General features: G+C 43.3%; 1 protein-coding gene across 1 annotated transcript in view; it reads left to right on the top strand.

The window, feature by feature from the left end:
* LOC149450221 (zeta-crystallin-like) overlaps positions 1-19,596 on the top strand; it is a 42,853-nt gene extending 23,257 nt beyond the window's left edge. Inside the window, exons 5-9 of the mRNA XM_089692170.1 lie at positions 2,651-2,702; positions 4,260-4,409; positions 5,455-5,556; positions 9,138-9,233; positions 19,258-19,596. Of these exons, the coding sequence (XP_089548296.1) occupies positions 2,651-2,702; positions 4,260-4,409; positions 5,455-5,556; positions 9,138-9,233; positions 19,258-19,419 (562 nt within the window). The 3' untranslated portion in view covers positions 19,420-19,596. The remainder of the gene's footprint in view (positions 1-2,650; positions 2,703-4,259; positions 4,410-5,454; positions 5,557-9,137; positions 9,234-19,257) is intronic.
* The last annotated feature ends 2,687 nt before the right edge of the window (positions 19,597-22,283 follow it).

The following is a 22,283-nucleotide window of genomic DNA, read 5'->3' as shown; positions in this document are numbered from 1 at the left end:
TCCCAGAAGGCTTTTGGCTTACTCAAGTACATTTTGGCAAACTGTAGTCTTGCTTTTTTATGTCTCTGTGTCAGCAGTGGGGTCCTCCTGGGTCTCCTGCCATAGCGTTTCATTTCATTTAAATGTCGACGGATAGTTCGCGCTGACACTGATGCTCCCTGAGCCTGCAGGACAGCTTGAATGTCTTTGGAACATGTTTGGGGCTGCTTATCCACCATCCGGACTATTCTGCGTTGCAATCTTTCATCAATTTTCCTCATCCGTCCACGACCAGGGAGATTAGCTACAGTGCCATGGGTTGCAAACTTCTTGATAATGTTGCGCACTGTGGACAAAGGCAAATCTAGTTCTCTGGAGATGGACTTGTAACCTTGAGATTGTTGATATTTTGCCACAATTTTGGTTCTCAGGTCCTCAGACAGTTCTCGTCTCCTCTTTCTGTTGTCCATGCTTAGTGTGGCACAGACAGACACACAATGCAAAGGTTAAGTGAACGTCTCTCCTTTTTATCTGCTTTCAGGTGTGATTTCTATATTGCCCACACCTGTTACTTGCCCCAGGTGAGTTTACAGGAGCATCACATGCTTGTAACATTCTTATTTATCCGCAGTTGTGAAAGGGTGCCAATACTTTTGTCCAGCCCATTTTTGGAGGTTTGTGTGACATTATGTCGAATTTGCTTTCTTTCCTCCCTTTTTTTGTTTTGTCCCAATACACACAAAGGGAATAAACATGTGTATAGCAAAACATGTGTTAATGCAATACGTTTCGTGAGAAATACATGATTTCCTGGAGAAATATCAAGGGTGCCAACAATTTCGGCCATGACTGTATAAATCACTAAAATACGAAGTACAAAATTCATAGTATATATTAGGTCATATATGAGTTCATCAGGTGACTTTGTGACTATCTGGAACCGGTGGAGGTGCATCCAAGGGTATAAGCAATGCGCACTCACCAGAATGCGCAATTTAATGCGCGTATTAGTAATATATCCTCAATTGAGCGGGAAACAGCTGGAGTCATTGTATGAGACTCCCCTGGGGAGTATTGATTTCACAGCGATCCTAACCTCCAGAGAGGGAGCCTCCAGCGGGCTGCACCAACCTACCCCATAAAAGGGAACTCTGGATTACCCTGATTCAACCAACCCACATCTCAGGACCCATCTACCCATAGAGGGAGTGCCTAGGATTCCTGTCTCACCTCATGATGACCATTGATGACATCAGGATATATTACTAATACGCGCATTAGCTTGCGCATTCTGGTGAGTGCGCATTGCTTATACACTTGGATGCACCTCCACCGGTTCCAGGAAGTCACAAGAATAACAAGCACCTTAGTCACCTGATAAACTCATATATGACCTAATATATACTACGAATTTTGTACTTCGTATTTAAGTGATTTATATATTAGTCCTTTTATACACCTTTTCGATTTTAGCGCTGCACATCATTATTTATATTGTCTATTTAAAGGTTTTATTTGTTTACATTGTGCTTAGCTGCTCTCATTTTAATTGGTGCCCTCACATCCACTTGTCCTATCTATTTGTGAATTAAAGCGCAGTACCTTGATAGGTTGCTACCTGTGCAGTTAGTCCATCCGTGACATTTCCTTGCTACTAAATAAATGTGAATGTTTGACCATTCTTCCACAAGCACATTTGTCAGGTCAGGCACTGATGTCAGACGAGAAGGCCTGGCTCACAGTCTCCACTCTAATTCACCCCAAAGGTGTTCTATGGGTTTGAGGTCAGGACTCTGTACAGGCCAGTCAAGTTCCTCCACCCCAGACTGGCTCATCCGTGTCTTTATGGACCTTGCTTTGTGCACTGGTGTGCAGTCATGTTGGAACAGGAAGGGGCCATCCCCAAAACTCTTCCCACAAAGCATGACATTGTCCAAAATGTCTTGGTATGCTGACACCTTAAGAGTTCCCTGCACTGGAAATAAGGGACCAAGCCCAACCCCTGAAAAACAACCCCACACCATAATCCCCCCTCCACCAAACTTTACACTTGGCACAATGCAGTCAGGCAAGTACCATTCTTTTGGCAACCAACAAACCCAGAGATGTCCATCGGATTGCCATACAGAGAAGCGTGATTGGTCACTCCAGAGAACACGTCTCCACTGCTCTCCATTAACAGTTGACCGTGGAATATTTAGTAGCCAGGAAATGTCACGGATGGACTTATTGCACAGTTGGCCACCTATCACGGTATCACGCTTGGAGTCACTGAGCTCCTGAGAGCGACCCATTCTTTCACAAGTGTTTGTAGAAGCAGTCTGCATGCCTAGGGGCATGATTTTATACACCTGTGTTCATGGAGGTGATTGGAACACCTGAATCAAATGATTTGGAGGGTTGGCCCAAAACTTTTGGCTATATGAGAGCTATTTTATCTGTCAAAGGATCTGTATTTCTGTCTATCCAATACTGAGATTTATGCAGCACTGCCAGACAGTAGTGCCTGTGACTTGAATTTTCACCTTTGCTGTTAAGTAATACTTGTCTTCGCTCCCAGTCTGGACAGTGAAGGAGAAGCATTAGCCTGATGACCTCAACTGTCTGACTTTGATTTTGCAGCAGTTTTTAAAATCATTTGTTTTCATTATGGAATTTTCTTCCCCTGCAGAGCACATGGCAGACCTGGAGAGCTGGTCTTGATACATGGTGCAAGTGGAGGGGTGAGTAGCAGAGTGAATATGTATCTCATGGTAGCCATACACAATAAGATCAAGGCACCCATCCTGGATTGGGTAAAGATCAGGGGTGGACTGACAACTCATGGGGCCCCCGGGCAATAGGGGATCATGGGGCCCCTGTGTCCTTGCCCAAACTCAAAAAAGCCTATGAAAAAGGTACCAGGGGCATCTCATGGGGCCCCCTACTGACCCCGGGCCCTCGGGCATTGCCCGAGTTACCAAATGGTCAGTCCGCCCCTGGGTAAAGTATACCTGTCCTGGCCAAAAATTTCTATGTGAGTAACAGTGCTGAAGCTGGTGGAGCGTATGGTTATTACAAACATATTTATAATTATTCACATTCTTCTCAGCTTTCTGTAAAGAGCCCCCTTGGATATTTGTCCCAGACTTTAGGGACCCTAACTTCTGCCCATGTCAAGATTAAGCCTGGCCTATCCTGGAAGCCCACTTGATCTTTAAATTCTCAAAATGTAGAACTTTTACTGCCTACTAATGCTCTGGAATTGTACAGTTGAATGAAAGAGGCGAGGCTTTATGTTAAGCAGGGGTTGGGATTCAGCTTGACTTTGGCAGAAGTCAAGGCCCCTAAGCCTAAGACCCCTAAGACCCCAGATGGTTTAAAGGAACAAAGGGATTGATTTGAAGTTTATCACAAGTATGTACACGCACCACAAGGTTCCTGTGCTGTTAGTTCTTTGGAAACATTTTTGAGCTTCAAAAGGAGCTTCAGCCAGGTTTCTAAAAATTAAAAGCCAGCAGCTAAAAAAACTGTAGCTGCTGACTTTTAATAAACAGACACTCACCTGTCTAGGGATCCAGCGCCGTCCTCTCCAGGGCCAGTTCTTTGCTGGTTTTGGGTCCCCGGCACCAGCATGTTAACTGTGGGAAGCCAGCTGTGACTCCTTGTGGCTTCACAGCTGGCCCCCCACTGCGCATGCGTGAACCACGCTGCACCCTGTGAATGGTTCCGCAACCTCCTGGGACCTGTAATGTGATACCAGAAGGTTGCGGGCAGGGAGGGGGGCCAAACTTCCACTTGGATCGCCTAGGCCAGGGGTAGGCAACCTGCGGCTCTCCAGCTGTTGCAGGACTACAAGTTCCATCATGCCTCTGCAAGTCATAACTGTAACTGTCAGTTTTGTAATGTTGCAATGCCTCATGGGAAATGTAGTTCCACAACAGCTAGAGAGCTACAGGTTGCCTACCCTTGGCCTAGGCAATCCAAGCAGAAGTGGGAGCAAACCCAAAAAATATTCCAAATATGGCAGAAGAGAGGGGAGGAGGAGGAAGAGCTGAACTTGGGTGAAGTTCTGCTTTACGTTCGCTTTAACAGGTTTTTCAGTTTAATTCTGATGGTCTGATATCTAATTTGCTGTTTATTGCGGAAGAACATGTATAAGTTGTTTAGCAACATTTCACTCTGGCAGTTTATGCAAAGCTTCAGCTAACAATGTGGCTGAATTTATTTTGTGCCATCAGCATTTGAACTTTAGAAAAATACCGTATTTTACAAATTTTGTGTATTATATTATCTGACAGGTGGGGATAGCTGCGTGCCAGATTGCCAGGGCCTACGGGTTCCGGGTATTTGGGACAGCCGGAAGCCCTGAGGGGTTAAATTTGGTCCTACAGAATGGTGCTCACCAAGCCTTCAACCACAGAGACGAGGATTATATAGAGAAGATCCAGGTAAGGTCCTATTACACTCTAATTTGTATAGTAATATAGAGGAGTAGTCACTTTCCTTTCCTTGAGAGCTAGCAAACTCATTGACTATTTATACACAGACACTAATTGCAATTTATACAGCCACAGATGTGGAAATGTAACCTTTATGTAGGCCATAGATGGGATGAAAAACGGCCGAAAATCAGGCGGAAAAAAAAAATCGACCAATTTTCGGATCGTTAGTGCGGTAATCGGTTGGCCGTTTTTAGTGATTTTTGCATCTGTATCCAAAATGGATACAAATAGATACAATGTTGCAACTTTTTCTTCTTATTCATATTCTATTTCTTCTTCTTCTGCATATTCTATTTCTTCTTTTTATTCATATTCTATTTCTTCTTCTTCTGCATATTCTGTTTCTTCTTTTTATTCATATTCATATTCTATTTCTTCTGCTTCTTCATATTCTATTTCTTCTTTTTATTCATATTCTAGATACTCCAGGCAGGTGGTGCCATGGTTGGGATTCAAACCAATGACCTGAGTACTGCCAGGCGGAGGTGCTAACCATTTAGCCACTGTGCTGCCCTTTGTTGCTATACAGTCATGGCTGCCATCTTCTTGGTCCCATGTCAAGCAGCTGTCATGCTGCATAGTTGCTATTCAGCCAGCGCTTTAAATATATATTGTACATTCACATCAGTCCCTGCCCTCAAGGGGCGTACAATCTAAGGTCCCTAACTCACATTCATACATACACATACTAGGGCCAATTTAAAAGGGAGCCATTTAACCTACCATCATGTCTTTGGAGTGTGGGAGGAAACCGGAATACCCATATGAAACCCACACAGGCACAGGGAGAACATATAAACTCCATGCAGGTAGTTGGTATTTGGTATCAGAAGGCTTTATAATTCCTCGATTTGATATGCAATCATAAGAATCCTGGTCATTAGTCCTATTTTCAGTCGACTAAAATAGAAAGCTGAATGTAATTATAATTTACATAATAAGCATTCATTGATGGATGGTGCCACTAAATATTCTGTGTTTTGTTACATAGGAAGCAGCTGGAGGAGAAGGAATTAATGTCATACTAGAAATGCTCTCTAATGTAAACCTGAATAATGACCTGAAAGTTCTGTCCATTGGAGGCAGAGTCATTGTAAGTACGATCACCTTTCCAGCATCCACACTCATAATAAATGTTGTTCTAGGCTAAGTTTGGATCGATGTAAGTATACATGTGCCATGCCTGTGTGACTGTTTTTGAAGCAGAGAATCACTACAGTAGTTTTTTATTTATTTCAGGTACTTATAAAGAGCCGTCAATTTACGCAGCGCTTTACATATATATTGTACATTCACATCAGTCCCTAACCCACAAGGGGTGTACAATCTAAGGTCCCGAACTTACATTCATACATACACATACTAGGGACAATTTACACAGGAGCCAATTCACCTACCAGCATGTCTTTGCAGTGTGGGAGGAAACTGGAGTACCTGGAGGAAACCCACACAGGCACAGGGAGAACATGCAAACTCCAGGCAGGAGGTGCCATGGTTGGGATTCAAACCCTAGTACTGCCAGGCGGAAGTTCTAACCATTTAGCCACTGTGCTGCCCTTTGTTGCTATTCAGTCATGGCTGCCATCTTCTTGGTCCCATGTCAAGCAGCTGTCATGCTGCATAGTAACCTCAAGGGCTTGCTCACTTGGAACAGGCACCATTCACAGAACACCTCGCATTTTTGTCAATGAATGCAAGGCATTATCTGATTGGACGAGGAGGAGTTTGTGACATCATCACCCCATCCAACTTGAAAAGACCTTGCATTAAAAAAATGTGTTCTGTAAATGGCGCCCGGATAACAGTGGTGATCAGTGTAGTAGGGTGGAACATGTAACATGCTCCCATAGCTGCAGCCGCACCTGTCACCCTCTCCCTCTGACAGACAGTACAAGGAAACTTGTATTATCTCTGTACTATCTGTCAGATTTTAAAACAGCATGGCCGTGCGGGGCTCCGCCCACAAGACCGCATCCTTCATTCACAGAGTTCCGTAAATGAGTGCCTACAAGTTCCGGCAGCCTTAGCAGCTGTGGGCTTGTAGTTCTCAGTGATCTACCATAGTGCTGTAGAGTGCCGTGATAATTCATTGAAGCTTCCTGTCAGTATATCTGCTTGACTGTACATCCCGTACATCCCATACATCTCGTATTCCCCGTACACCCCGTACATCTTACACCCTGTACATCCCGTACACTCGTACATCCCATGCATCCCGTACATCTCGTACATCTCGTACATCCCGTACATCCCGTACATCCTGTACATCCCGTACACTCGTACATCCCATACATCCCGTACACTTGTACATCTCGTACATCCTGTACACTTGTACATCCCGTACATCCTGTACATCCCGTACACTTGTACATCTCCTACATCCCATACATCCCGTACACTCGTACATCCCACACATCCCGTACACTTGTACATCCCACACATCCCGTACACTTGTACATCCCATACATCTCGTATTCCCTGTACACCCCATACATCCCATACATCTTGTACACCCTGTACATCCCGTACATCCTGTACACCCCGTACATCCCATACATCTCGTACACCCCCTACATCCTGTACATCCTATACATCTCGTACGCCCCATACACCCCGTACATCCTGTACATCCTATACATCTCGTACGCCCCATACACCCCGTACATCTCGCACACCCCATACATCCCATACATCTTGTATGCCCCATACACCCTGTACATCCTATACATCCCATACATCTCGTACACCCCATACATCCCATACATCTCGTACGCCCCATACACTCCGTACGCCTCATACATCCCATACACCCCGTACATCCCATACACCCCATACATCTCGTTCATCCTGTACATCCCATACATCTCTTACGCCCCATACATCCCGTACATCCAGTACACCCTGTACATCCCGTAAATCTTGTACATCCCTTACATCCTGTAAATACAATACATCTCATACATCCCGTACATCCCATACATCCTGTATATCCCATACATCCCATACACCCTGTACATCCCATATATCCAGTACATCCTGTACAGCAAGCAGATATTCTGACAGGTCGGCAGGAGACCTGCATGGCACCAGCGATCTACTAATCACTGATGCAATGCTTTCCAGGCTCCTTTGGACAAAAATAATAAATATACATTTTTTTTACCTGAAAAAAAATATGGGCATTTATTATTTTTGTCCAAAAGGTGAACTTATTCTTTAACTCTAAAATATCTTAGCAACAAATAACAGGACATATCTGTCTGCAGGAGAGCCTGTTCTCAATATATGCATTACTATATATGAACCTGAACACAGACAGTGTGCTTTCGGGGCTGTGCACCTCTCCCTACACACCTGTCAATCTCAGATATGCAGGTGAGTCTGTACAGACTGCTGTGTCTCCTCTTCCTAACATAGGCTGACTGCACGCAGTGCCACACTGCCAAACAAAGGGCTCTTGCACACTGTATGGGCATTTGCACCTATGTGAACAAACCTTTTAGGGATTCTGATTTTCAGAGATGCCTTAATGTGGCAGTGTGACTTATCTGTAACAGGTGAAATACATGCAACAGAAACCTCTAGTTTTATCCTGAGATGCTGCAGTATTCAGTATTTGATCATTTTTTCTGATTGAAAATATTTGGTGTTGGAGATCCCCCACTTCCTTCTGCCCCCCCCCCCCCATACATTTCTATTGGTCCATCACTATAATGCACTGCCTCACAAGCCAATAGGATTGTGTAGAGCCATTTTAAACGAGAAGTGCAGGATTACAATAAAACAAACAATTATACTCACTTATATCAGTTCAATGCTGCATCTGTCCCCTGCTGGTTCTTAGAACAAGAATTAAGCAATCACGTGATTTATTGTTCTTCACTGAACAGAGAGCTGTTAGTCACCAGTTCTCTGCTCCTCCAGCGCTCACTGGAACGGCTGTCAGCGGCTTGCTGAGAGGCTGAGCCAGCTGCCGGTCCAGGCATCTGGGTGGATCCCGACAAAATGGTCGGGATCTTTTCAGAGCCTGGAGCAGCTCCATGATGTCAGCCAACAACGGGCTTTAATCCACTGGCCGTTGAAAGGAAAGCAGAACTAAGTGCACTCCTCTGAGCTTTGGCCATTCTTCTCCTTTACGGCAAAAAGTCTAAGGGTCACCGTACATGCTACAATTTTTGTACAATCAACTTTGGATTTGTTGGTAGGTCTAATGGAGATTGTGCAATCAGATTGAACCTTTGTGGTAAGCTAAGGCAAGCCAAAGATTATATGGTTTTCCCGTGGTTGCAGGAAAAAATATTGTTCATATTCCCCATCAACACAGTCAGTCCTTCCCGCAGTGCTGTTGTGTTCTGCCAGCGGGGAGCCTTCCCTGCTGGTAGAACACAACGATCACTGCTGGCACCTATAGCTGGCAGCATGAAAAAAATCTAACAAGCTGGTTGTACTGAAGTCGATCAACCAGTACAACCAATCTGCCCATAGATGGATCAAACCTTGCCCTAACCCTGCTGAACCGGCTGAGGTTTGATCGATCTGTGGCCAGCTTTAGTTCAGAAAAGCACCAGGAGTGTTAGTATTATTACTATTAGAGTAATAGAATGGCATAATAAAACCATTTATAGTATATATAGATAAATGAGATTTTTGCTGTACTCTTTACTTTCACACCAGATCATTGGCTGCAGAGGACCAATTGAAATAAACCCCAGAGACACCATGGCCAAGGAGTCCAGCATCATCGGAGTGTCACTCTTCAGCTCCACTAAGGTAACTGATAAAGGCGGACATGGGATTTTCATGATTCTAAATATCTTTAAAGGGATTGTATAGCATGCTGCAATCTCCATTCATTCCTATGGAACCACCACAGGAACATCCATGCGGATTAAAGGAGACTGTAAAGTGTCTTTGAAGAAGACACAGGCAACTTTAAAGGATAAGTTCACCTGTGGGAACGTTACATGTTCCATCCGTTTTTAGGGTGGAATATGTTAACATGTTCCCACTCCCGCAGCCGCCGACTGCTCCACTGTATGTGGTCACAGCTGGAAGGGGATCTTCTCCCCCCGCTATCACTATTAAAAAAAAAAAAAAAAAACGGCCGTGTGGTGATCCGCCCACCCGACAGTGTCACTCATTCACATTCATGTGGATATCAGCTTGTAGTTCTCAGTTAACTAGATCTACTGATCGCGGGTGCAATGCTTTACAGGCTCCAAACAAAATAAATAAATGCACATTTTTATACCAGCAAAAAGATGTGTATTTATTTTTCTTAAAAAGATGAACATGTCCTTTAAGTGTGCCCCACAAAAAAAGAAAAAAGATTTCAGTCGCATGGAAAAATCTAAGTATGAAATTTGGAAGGGGTGCTGGAGGATGGTGTTGGAGCCTAAAATAGATAGCTGTTTTAAATGTACAATTGTCAGTGGAACTAAACTGTATCTGAGCACCACAAACCGAAAACACTATTTAATTCATTTTTAATATTTAAAGTGTTACTAAACCCTGGACCCTGTATTCATTATATCTGGTCTCCCTGGACCCTGTATTCATTATATCTGGTCTCCCCGGACCCTGCATTCACTATCTCTGGTCTCCATGGACCCTGCATTCACTATATCTGGTCTCCACGGACCCTGCATTCGCTATATCTGGTCTCCACGACCCTGCATTCACTATATCCGGTCTTCCCGGACCCTGCATTCACTATATCTGGTCTCCCCGGACCCTGCATTCACTATATCTGGTCTCCCAGGACCCTGCATTCACTATATCTGGTCTCCCCGGACCCTGCATTCACTATATCTGCGCTCCCTGGACCCTGCATTCACTATATCTGGTCCCCCAGGACCCTGCATTCACTATATCTGGTCTCCACGGACCCTGCATTCACTATATCTGGTCTCCACGACCCTGCATTCACTATATCCGGTCTCCCCGGACCCTGCATTCACTATATCTGGTCTCCCAGGACCCTGCATTCACTATATCTGGTCTCCGAGGACCCTGCATTCACTATATCTGGTCTCCCCGGACCCTGCATTCACTATATCTGCGCTCCCTGGACCCTGCATTCACTATTTCTGGTCTCCCAGGACCCTGCATTCACTATATCTGGTCTCCCCGGACCCTGCATTCACTATATCTGGTTTCCCCGGACCCTGCATTCACTATATCTGGTCTCCCAGGACCCTGCATTCACTATATCTGGTCTCCCACAGTACACACAACATGGAAATGCAATTATTTTAGTAAATATAAACTGCTAAATACCTTTTCTCATCAGCAGTATATAGCAGTCTTGTGACTTTTACCAGTGTCCAGCCCAACACTAGCTAAAGCTTGTAGGAGGAGTTTTCTTTCTGCTCTAGGAGGATGCAGAACCCCTGACCTCTGTCTCAACAGTGCTGATTGGCCCTGTGCTGATCACATGCACTCTCCCAAGGAAAAAAGAAAACAACTCTCTAGCAACACACCAAACTGATACATCTTATCAGGAGATAAGAGGGGAAACAGGAAGAAGGGGAGGATCAGAGAAGTCAGGATCAAACAGCATTTTTAAACAAGGATTAGCCCCTTAGGTTCCACAGTGAGTATAACAAGCATGTTTTACTGCATATACAGACTGATTTTACTGTTGTGGGTTTAGTAACACTTTAAAGCAAACTCACCCAAGATTGTAACAGCTGGGGTCTGATTCTGCGTGTTTATTATTTATTTATTTCAGGTACTTATATAGCGCCGTCAATTTACACAGCACTTTACATATATGTTGTACATTCACATCAGTCCCTAACCCTCAAAGGGTGTACAATCTAAGGTCCCTAACTCACATTCATACATACACATACTAGGGACAATTTAGACAGGAGCCAATTAACTTACCAGCATGTCTTTGGAGTGTGGGAGGAAACCGGAGTACCCGGAGGAAACCCACACAGGCACATGCAAACTCCAGGCAGGTGGTGCCGTGGCTGGAATTCGAACCAACGACCCCAATACTGCCAGGCGGAAGTGCTAACCATTTAGCCACTGTGCTGCCCCAAGTTAGAGGAGCAAGTGTGTCCAGTTAGGATGAGAATGAACTTCTGTAGACAGAGGTGGTCAGGTTAGGACAGGACAGGGGAGAAATTTTGTCAGAGGTGGTCAGTAGCAGAACAGAGAAGTGAAGGGTTAAAGTGGTGAGGCTTTCTATGAGCAATGGTTTGCTGCTTGGAGGGATAGGTGGTCCAAGACAAGGACACTGAAACTGATGAGGTTTTGATCAGAGAGAGCAAAAGGGGTATGTGGGTGAGGTTGCCAGGAGTGTGGAGATAAGAGGATACAAGGTCAGAGTGGAAGTCTGTGTCCATTGTGTCAAAAGATGAGGTTAAGTTGAGAAGTAGCCAGGCTGTTAACATTGCCAGGGATGATAAATCCACCAAGAACAAAAGAGGGCATTAAAGGTGGAAAAAGTTCTAAAATGATTTATCTTTGTCTCATTTTTTTACATCACAGAAACCTGACATTTTAACAGAGGTGTGTAGACTTTTTATATCCACTGTATTAATGTAAAGCAAAATGATTGGCAATTAGTATATTAAATTTGAATTAATAATTATTGTATAACTTTATGGTGGGACTATTTATTATTAACCCCTTCACGCCTAATGGTAAAACAAATCTTAATGCCTAAGCACAATTTTGCAACGTTGACATGTGTTAGTAAAACCGTACATATCATCACCACTACTTTGTACATCCAGGTGAATTTTACCGCGTTTTTTTTCAAGACAAATTGGGTTTTCATTTGGTGGTAAATGGTAATAGATATCTCCTGATTTTGTTTTTTATTTTCAAAGGAAATCTGGCCCAACATAGTAAAAAAAGATAATGTTTTTTAATTTAGCTGTGTGTTTCTTGTTACTAGCATAACCTACCACCAAAGAACAACCCAAAATAAATAACTTCCCACCAAAGAACAAATCCAAAATAAATACCCTCTCACCAAAGAACAAACCCAATATAACCTCCCACCAAAGAAAAAAAAACCCCAAATAAATAACCTCCCTCCAAAGAAAAAAAAAAACAAAATAAATAACCTCCCGCCAAAGAAACAAACCCAAAATAAATAACGTCCCGCCAAAGAACAAACCCAAAATACCTCCCTCCAAAGAACAAACCCAAAATAAATAACCTCCCGCCAAAGAAACAAACCCAAAATACCTCCCGCCAAAGAAACAAACCCAAAATAAATAACCTCCCGCCAAAGAAACAAACCCAAAATACCTCCCGCCAAAGAAACAAACCCAAAATACCTCCCGCCAAAGAAACAAACCCAAAATACCTCCCGCCAAAGAACAAACCCAAAATAAATAACCTCCCGCCAAAGAAACAAACCCAAAATACCTCCCGCCAAAGAAACAAACCCAAAATACCTCCCGCCAAAGAAACAAACCCAAAATACCTCCCGCCAAAGAACAAACCCAAAATAAATAACCTCCTGCCAAAGAAACAAACCCAAAATAACCTCCCGCCAAAGAACAAACCCAAAATAAATAACTTCCCGTCAAAGAAACAAACCCAAAATAAAGCTCTTGACATACCATATATGTGTATGTTATTTGTTGTTTGTACCCCTAGTACAGCCCAGAAACAATAGTGCGCATTTTGTTTTTGTTTTGTTTATCTAAAACACACTGACACCATTTTTTTTTTAAATCATGACTTTTTACCCTGACCTTGACCCAAACACCCTGGCACTGAACTAGATCAAACCTATGTAATCTATGTACTTTTTTAAATTTTTTCTTTTCTTTTTTTTAATATTTATTTATTTATCTTTTTTTTTTTTTACAAACATTTTTTCCGTCTATGCCAGGAGTTAGAGAGATACAATGTATCTCTCTCCTCCATTCATAGAGAAAAAAAAAACAAGGGGGCCGGGCTGCACAGTGACTGATCACTTTGATAGCCAATTAGAGGCTATCACAGCAATCATGTGACCCGGAATCAGGAGTCCCAGGTCTTGGTCAGTAGAATGGGACCTGGTGCTCTCAGTGCCACTGCGGTCTTTGTGCTGGGAGCATGCCGTACGGCGCGCTCCCAGCAGAAAGACAGGAACGCAAATATGGGGCCCCACTGAAAAAAGCCCAGTTCTGTGAGGCCGCATATTTGTGTTACGTCGGCGTCAAGGGGTTAATTATGGAGAAGGGGCGGGATTAAATACGTTTGTACTTCTTCCCACGTCCTTTTGGGTATGTAAACTAAAAAATGTTCTTTAGCTGTTCGTCTTCTGTTGTAGCTAGTTGTTTTGTGGCTGTGTACTGCTGTATGATTACTTTTTAGAAAAAAAACTCTACATGTCGCGCTCCCAATATACTACAAATATCAATCAAATCAAAATGAACAATAAAACAAATATATCAAAAATAACTAGATAATAACACCTTGATTAAATTATAACAATAATATAAAAAACGTGAATCTCAAAATAATCCCCAGAAAGAAATGTGTTATTAGACAAAAACGTCCCTTTGATCATACAAAAAATACAAGAAAAAATTATATATATAAAAAAAGTCCCAAAAAAGTGATTGCGTGATCCAAAATGCAATAATTGTGACTTTTTGTGAATCCTTGTTATGGTAAAGATGTACGCTCACCTCCTTACAAGCCTAGCAGACAGGCTTATTGCGCTTTTCATTCACAGAAATGGAACCTTATGTGAACAAAAAGCGCAAAGTCACAATTATTGCATTTTGGATCACGCAATCACTTTTTTGACACTTTTTTCATATATATAATTTTTTCTTATATTTTTTTGTATGATCAAAGGGACGTTTTTGTCTAATAACACATTTCTTTCTGGGGATTATTTTGAGATTCACATTTTTTATATTATTGTTATAATTTAATCAAGGTGTTATTATCTAGTTATTTTTGATATATTTGTTTTATTGTTCATTTTGATTTGATTGATATTTGTAGTATATTGGGAGCGCGACATGTAGAGTTTTTTTATGTTTTATATACACAGTATGAGAATGTGATATTGTCAGCGATCCTTTTTCAACTCATTAGTGGCTCGCAAGTAATTAACACATTTTTTTGTATGATTACTTTTTACACTTTTTTATTTTTACTTGTTCGAAATAAACTAAACCTGTAGGAAAGGCATGTGAGAGTTGGCCTGGACTTGAGGTAACAAGCTGTGGGGTGGAGAGGAGGGTTAAAGGAAAGACAATCTGAGGACAGAGAACACTAATGTGAGATGGATGAGTAGAGGGAGAATATTAATAGAGAGTGGGAATCAGACTTCATAGGAAATGATTTACAAATTGTTGCTTTGCTTGCAGCCTTTCCTGAGTGTAGCAAAGTTCTTCTTATTGTATCTTCATACTGCTTTAGTTAACATCTTCACGCCGGCCGAACGCAAATGTGCAGCCTCCCGGCGTCTGGGCCTAGATGCTGAGCGGCCGCACATTTGCGTTCTATTAAAAAAGAACATATGTGCTGAGAGCGCTCGCCCTGTGCGCTCCCAGCACACATGTCTGGTACTCACGGAAAGGTCTCGATCTCTTCTTTCGATCGGGACCTTTCCCGATTATGTGACGGCGTGTCATGGCAATCAGATGACCCTAAACCCTGCCCTGCCTCCCGGCTTCTGAAACCCTTAAAGGGCCAGGAGGGGCCGGCGCGAAGGGGTTAAACTGCTGTGGAAAAACTACTTTAACACTGTTCAATATATATATGCTATCTGCGACTTGATTAACCCCCCTGGCGGTATTCCCGAGTGTAGCTTGGGGTTAATTTTCAGTACCAAAAGCGGTAACCCCGAGCCACACTCGGGAATACCTTGCAGCGTTGCTCTGGGATTCCCTCTTGCACCTACCTTGTCCTTCGCTCCCGCGATGTCCCCCCTGCAGTGTCCCCGGCCATCTCCTCCGGCCGATGCCGGCATCCATCTTCTGGGTTCTGTCCCCTGCGACGTTGGGACGTACGGGGGACGGAACTGGCAGGAAATTCAAAAATGTAAAAAGTGACATTCACTAAAATCACATAGTATAACATTTCTGTATCAAACCATTTCACATACATTTTGTCCCGAGTGCTTTGTCCGGCGCCCTGCCTGCGTTTTTACTGTTCTTTCTGCCTAGAAACTGAGAAACGTCCATGGCGTCCAAAAAGCGTCCCTTTAGGTCAAAAGCGGTTTTAGACCGGCTAGAGAACAGCGATAGTAAATCAGAACCACTTGCAGAATTGAGTGATAATGATTCGTGGGGGAAATTCGTCATCAGACACAGAAAACAATTTTGCGACTTTGCTCAGCGATGTGCGAACTTGGCGCTATATTTCAAATTTCAGTGTTTTTGGTTTGATTATATTATTGAATTAAATTTATTATTATTATACTATTATTTTTTATGATTATTATATTATAATTTATGATTTTGTGTTTCAAATTTTATCCTACTCGGGATGTTTACTAGACTCTTGTTCGGACAGATTTCAGTGAGTTATTCCTAAGAATTACAGGCCTACAATAAAAAAACAACATATTTCCATGCAAAAAAATTTACCGCTTTGAGCACAGAAATATGGACATAATCAGACCGCTAGGGAGGTTAATATCCAACTATGACTGCACTGGAGGTTTTCTGTGTAATATACAAAGTATGGAACAATCTCCATCAATAACACTGAGGTGTAACTAAAATCCAACCCCTTTATAGTTTTGCATACGGAAAGAAACGATAAAATAAAAAATTCTGAGAGGTTTTTTTTTGTTGTTTGTGTCCCATTGGGGAGATTACCTGTCACTTGCGGTCCTGGAACCAGAACAGGAATTAAAGTGGAACTATAGCTGTTTTTTTCTAATGTAAGCAAGAAGGTGTTTAATTGGCTTCCAGCCTTCCTGTTTGCAACCTTAGCATTTGTGTGATACGCTGCGCATGTGCAACACTCTGGGGTTGATTTACTAAAACCGGAGAGTGCAAAATCTGGTGCAGCTGTGCACAATAGCCAATCAGCTTCTAACTTCAGCTTGTTCAATTAAAGTGTTCCTAAACGCACAACTGTAAAAGCAGTCTGTAAATGTAGTAAAGCATGCTTGTTATACTCACTGTGGAACCTAAGGGGTTATAGGTGGGTATAGGACTATAACTTTTTTTTTTTTTTTTTTTTTTTTTTTATGGTTGAACTGGATGGACTTTTTTCAGCCAGACTAACTATGTAAATATGTAATCCTCTGCATTGTGTAAAAAGGCCGTTTGATCCTGTCTTCTCTGCTCCTCGTCTTGTTCAAATGTCCACATCTTATCTCCTAATAGACTGACAGACAGACTGAACTTTAGCCATTCTGCACATGCTCAGTTTAGTGTGCATTGCTAGAGTGTTTTTCTTTTTCTTGGGAGAGTACATGTGATCAGCACAGGAGCAATCAGTTCTGTCCAGACAGAGGTCAGGGGTTCTGCATCCTCCTAGTGCAGAAAGAAAACTCCTCCTACAAGCTTTAACCAGTGCTCTGCTGGATACTAATAGAAGTCACAAGACTGCTCTAACTGCTGATGAGAAAATGTATTTAGCAGTTTATATTTACTAAAATAATTTAATTTCCATTTTCTGTGTACTGTGGGAGACCAGATATAGTGAATGCAGGGTCCTGGCAGACCAGATATAGTGAATGCAGGGTCCGGGGAGACCAGATATAGTGAATGCAGGGTCCGAGGAGAGCAGATATAGTGAATGCAGGGTCCGGGGAGACCAGATATAGTGAATGCAGGGTCCGTGGAGACCAGATATAGTGAATGCAGGGTCCTGGGAGACCAGATATAGTGAATGCAGGGTCCTGGGAGACCAGATATAGTGAATGCAGGGTCCTGGGAGACCAGATATAGTGAATGCAGGGTCCTGGGAGACCATATATAGTGAATGCAGGGTCCTGGGAGACCAGATATAGTGAATGCAGGGTCCGGGGAGACAAGATATAGTGAATGCAGGGTCCGGGGAGACCAGATATAGTGAATGCAGGGTCCTGGGAGACCAGATGTAGTGAATGCAGGGTCTGGGGAAATCAGATATAGTGAATGCAGGGTCCGGGGAGACCAGATATAGTGAATGCAGGGTCCGGGGAGACCAGATACAGTGAATGTAGGGTCCTGGGAGACCAGATATAGTGAATGCAGGGTCCTGGGAGACCAGATATAGTGAATGCAGGGTCCTGGGAGACCGGATATAGTGAATGCAGGGTCCTGGGAGACCGGATATAGTGAATGCAGGGTCCTGGGAGACCAGATATAGTGAATGCAGGGTCCTGGGAGACCGGATATAGTGAATGCAGGGTACGGGGAGACCAGATATAGTGCATGCAGGGTCCGGGGAGACCAGATATAGTGAATGCAGGGTCCTGGGAGACCAGATGTAGTGAATGCAGGGTCTGGGGAAATCAGATATAGTGAATGCAGGGTCCGGGGAGACCAGATATAGTGAATGCAGGGTCCGGGGAGACCAGATACAGTGAATGCAGGGTCCTGGGAGACCAGATATAGTGAATGCAGGGTCCTGGGAGACCAGATATAGTGAATGCAGGGTCCTGGGAGACCAGATATAGTGAATGCAGGGTCCTGGGAGACCAGATATAGTGAATGCAGGGTCCTGGGAGACCGGATATAGTGAATGCAGGGTCCTGGGAGACCAGATATAGTGAATGCAGGGTCCTGGGAGACCGGATATAGTGAATGCAGGGTACGGGGAGACCAGATATAGTGCATGCAGGGTCCGGGGAGACCAGATATAGTGAATGCAGGGTCCAGGGAGACCAGATATAGTGAATGCAGGGTCCAGGGAGACCAGATATAGTGAATGTAGGGTCCGGGGAGACCAGATATAGTGAATGTAGGGTCCGGGGAGACCAGATATAGTGAATGCAGGGTCCGGGGAGACCAGATATAGTGAATGCAGGGTCTGGGGAGACCGGGGAGCTTTAGTAACACTTGAAGCCTTGACAATAAAACCTGGAAGCTGATGGGTTATTATGCAGAGCTGCACCATTTTATGCACTTTCCAGTTTTAGTAAATTGACCCCATAGTGTACAGTCCAGCACCTGCTGCGATTAATGAACTCCTGTGCACTTGCTTGGGAATTATGTCATCCCGGGATGACCAATCAAGATCGGAGAAGTTGCCCTAATCCTGGGAAATAGCAGGAAGAAGGCATCATTACTGAATGTCACATCACTGGATTGGAGGTGAGTACTGTTCTGCTTTAAAGCGGAGCTCCACCGAAAAGGGGATGTTTCGCTTTAAAGTCTGGATTGGCACCTTTAAGGAACGGGTACCTGAAATTGACAGGTACCCGCTCCCTATGTGATCAGAAGTGGAGGTTGTCCTCCGTCCCTGTAGTCTTCTGGGACACGTGAGAGGTCCCAGAAGACTACGGAGCCATTCAGAAAGTACAGCGCTTCTTGCGCATGCGCAGTGGGTACCCGGCTGTGAAGCCGCAAGCTGTCACAGCCAGGTGGCCACACTGAAGATGCTGGCGCTGGGAACATCGGACGGCTGGTGAAACGGGCTGCAGGGAGGACACTGCGGGATCGTGGGACAGGTAAACATCTATTTTTTAAAAGTCAGCAGCTACAGTTTTTGTAGCTGCTGACTTTTATTTTTTCACAGAGCGAGTGGAACTCCACTTTAAGTGGAAATCCCTCCGAAGTTAGATCGTGTAGTAATTATTAATATATATGACTTTTTCTAGGTTTCAAAACTGGTGGCACAAAACCTTTATTTTGTTTTTTGGGGTTTTTTTCAGGAAGACTGGAAGGAGGCTGGTGCAGCACTCTTTGGAGGAATGGAGGCCGGCTGGGTGAAGCCCCTCATCGGGCCCGAATACCCCCTGGAGAAAGCCCCCCAAGCTCATGAAGACATCATGCAGAGCAGCGGAGCCACCGGAAAGATGGTCTTTGTCATCTAAGTGGAGCTTTCGCCTTCAGACAAAAGAACACCAATAAATTTATAAACTGATCTACCGCTATTACAATAAGAACAATGAGCACTTATGTATTACAATTAATCTTCTTTGAATACTGGAACATTTTTGGGATCTTTAGTTCAATTCAAAAGGTATAAATAAATGAAATTTTGCTTTAAACCGAAGTGGTCTATTATATGGGTTCTCATTATGAGGAGTGTCAATATTGCGGACACAGCGGAGATCACACTGCAAGGAGCTGAGCCGAGGAGGCAGACACCAGCTAATGCAGGCCATAGATGGGTCGAAAATCGGCCAATGTTTTGGCTGAAAATAAAATCGGACGATTTTCGGATCGTTAGTGGGTTAATTGTTCGGCCGCTTTTAGGTATTTTGGCAGATTTTTTTTATCGGTAAAGTTGGAAAAAGATCGGCCGATTTTCGCGGCAATTATGGGCAAATCGGCCGATCTTTTTACCGATAAAAAATCTGCGCATGAGCAGTGACCTGCAAGAGGAAGACAAAAAGAAGAAGAGGATGAAGAAGAAGAGGAAGAAGAAGAAGAGGATGATGAAGAAGAAGAGGATGATGAAGAAGAAGAGGATGAAGAAGAAAAAGAAGAGGAGGAAGAAGAGGATGAAGAAGATGAAGAGGATGAAGAAGAGGATGATGATGAAGAAGAGGAAGAAGAAGAGGATGAAGAAGAAGAGGATGAAGGAGAGGAAGAAAAAGAGGAGGAAGAGGAGGAAGAAGAAGAATTCCAGTCCGGCAAAAAGTGTCCCTGCAGAGAGCTCCGCTATTTCTTTGACAGTGCTTTGACATTTATAGCGGTTGCAACATTGTATCTATTTGTTTCCGAATAAAAACACCTGTATCCGAAATGGATACAAATAGATACAATGTTGCAACCGCTATAAATGTCAAAGCACTGTCAAAGAAATAGCGGAGCTCTCTGCAGGGACACTTTTTGCCGGCTGTAGACGGGATGAAAATCGGCCGATTTTTTTTACCATTCCTGGTAACGTCGGCCGCTTGAACGACCGATTTTTAGTTTTTTTAAAGAAAAATTGGCCGGTTTTCTCCCCATCTATGGCCTGCATAACTGTCTGGGTGATTTCCAAAATCTAAACAACTGGTTATCACAGCCAATCAGGTTTCAGCTTTTAAATGAAGCGGGGAATCTGCTTCCCTTCTTCCTCTGCATTAGGGTTCTGTCTTCCAGGATTTGGAAGAGAGAGTAGACTCCAAGTGGATTTTTAATGTTTGATGGATCCTGGAGAGTTCGGCTTCCTTCACACTTGCAGCAGTGTCTACCTCCCTCCTGAAAAGCAATCAGCAATAGAGGAAGGAGGTCTGCAGGCATTTGGGAGGTGATGCTGTCATGTCCTGATGCCCTTACCATTTATCTATTTTCTGGCTCTTTATTGTGAAATAGCAATTTTGCATTGCAGGACTGCACTGCACCTGCAAGCGAAGTTTTCAATGTCAAACAAGGCATGATGGCATGTAGCATTGGCCGCACCGCAATGTGTACCTATTCAAACGGCACCATATCCACTCGTATATGGACATTAAAAACGCTTATCATCCACATTTTTGAACCTCCCCTGGCTGCCTGTGTGAAAGAAGCCTTAAAGCATTAAGGAGCCTTACTTTTTAAAAACTTTGTAATATGTCTAATAAAACCAAGAAACGTCACCCCAGAGTTATATAAACATTGCTTTATTTACTTTCAGCTGTCAGCATCTGCGCTGTAGTCATAGACAAGGACTGAAATAAAATCTAGACTTCTGCTTCTCCTACCTGATTGATTTAATGAGCCTGCAAAGCAAATTCCTGATCATTCTCTTCAATACTCAATTGTGAAGATGCTTTTCACTGACTGGATAATTGAAGTGAATATTTGTAATGTACAGCGCTGAGCAAACTATTGGCGCTTTATAAATACTGTATAATAATAATAATTTACACACTTTTCTTCAGTGAAGATTCTGAACGTCTTTAGTGACTCGAAGCATATGGAATACAACAGGAGAGCCAAGCCAAATAACCTTTAAAGCGGACTTTCACTCTAATGCCCCATACACACGATGAGAATATCGGACGAACGATCGGCCGTTTTTTTCACCTGCTAGTCTCACATCGAAAGTGAAAAGGTTACTAAAGATACAAAAATTGTCCTATGAAAGAAAAGAATTTCGAAAGTGATGTCATGTATTGTATTGTATTTGTATTGTATTTTCAGACGACTACTGTACTGATTAAACGAAAATCATCCGATCTGGTATCGTACGAGAAAAATTTTTGTGCTTGTCCCTTCAGATATTGTCGTACGAATTGTGATCGGCTCTCAAAAGCTTTGTACTAACGATCCGATTATCGGACGATCGGTCCTCGTACGAAAAATTTCGTAGTATTTTATTATAGTGTGTATGGGGCATAAGACTCCTCTTGCTCTGCCTCCTCCCCCACCCTCTTTATATGTTTGATATACACTTTATTGCCAAAAGTATTGTCTCCGCACTCCAATCATTGGATTCAGGTGTTACAATCACCTCTAAGGCCACAGGTGTATAAAATCATCACCTAGGCATGCAGACTGCTTCTACAAACATTTGTGAAAGAATGGGTCGCTCTCAGGAGCTCAGTGACTCCAAGCGTGGTCCTGTGATAGGTTGCCACCTGTGCAAGAAGTCCATCCGTGACATTTCCTGGCTACTAAATATTCCACGGTCAACTGTTAGTGGTATTATAACAAAGTGGAAGCAACTGGGAACAACAGCAACTCAGCCACCAAGTGGTAGACCACGTAAAATGACAGAGCGGGGTCAGCGCATGCTAAAGATCTCCAAACTTGGTGTGGCCTT

Source organism: Staurois parvus, unplaced genomic scaffold (assembly GCF_062004578.1).
Source record: "Staurois parvus isolate SC_StPar_1 unplaced genomic scaffold, SC_StPar_1.0 ptg000578l, whole genome shotgun sequence".
Taxonomy (NCBI): Eukaryota; Metazoa; Chordata; class Amphibia; order Anura; family Ranidae; genus Staurois; species Staurois parvus.
The sequence above is the reverse complement of the archived record's forward strand: the minus strand, read 5'-3'. Positions and strand labels throughout refer to the sequence as shown.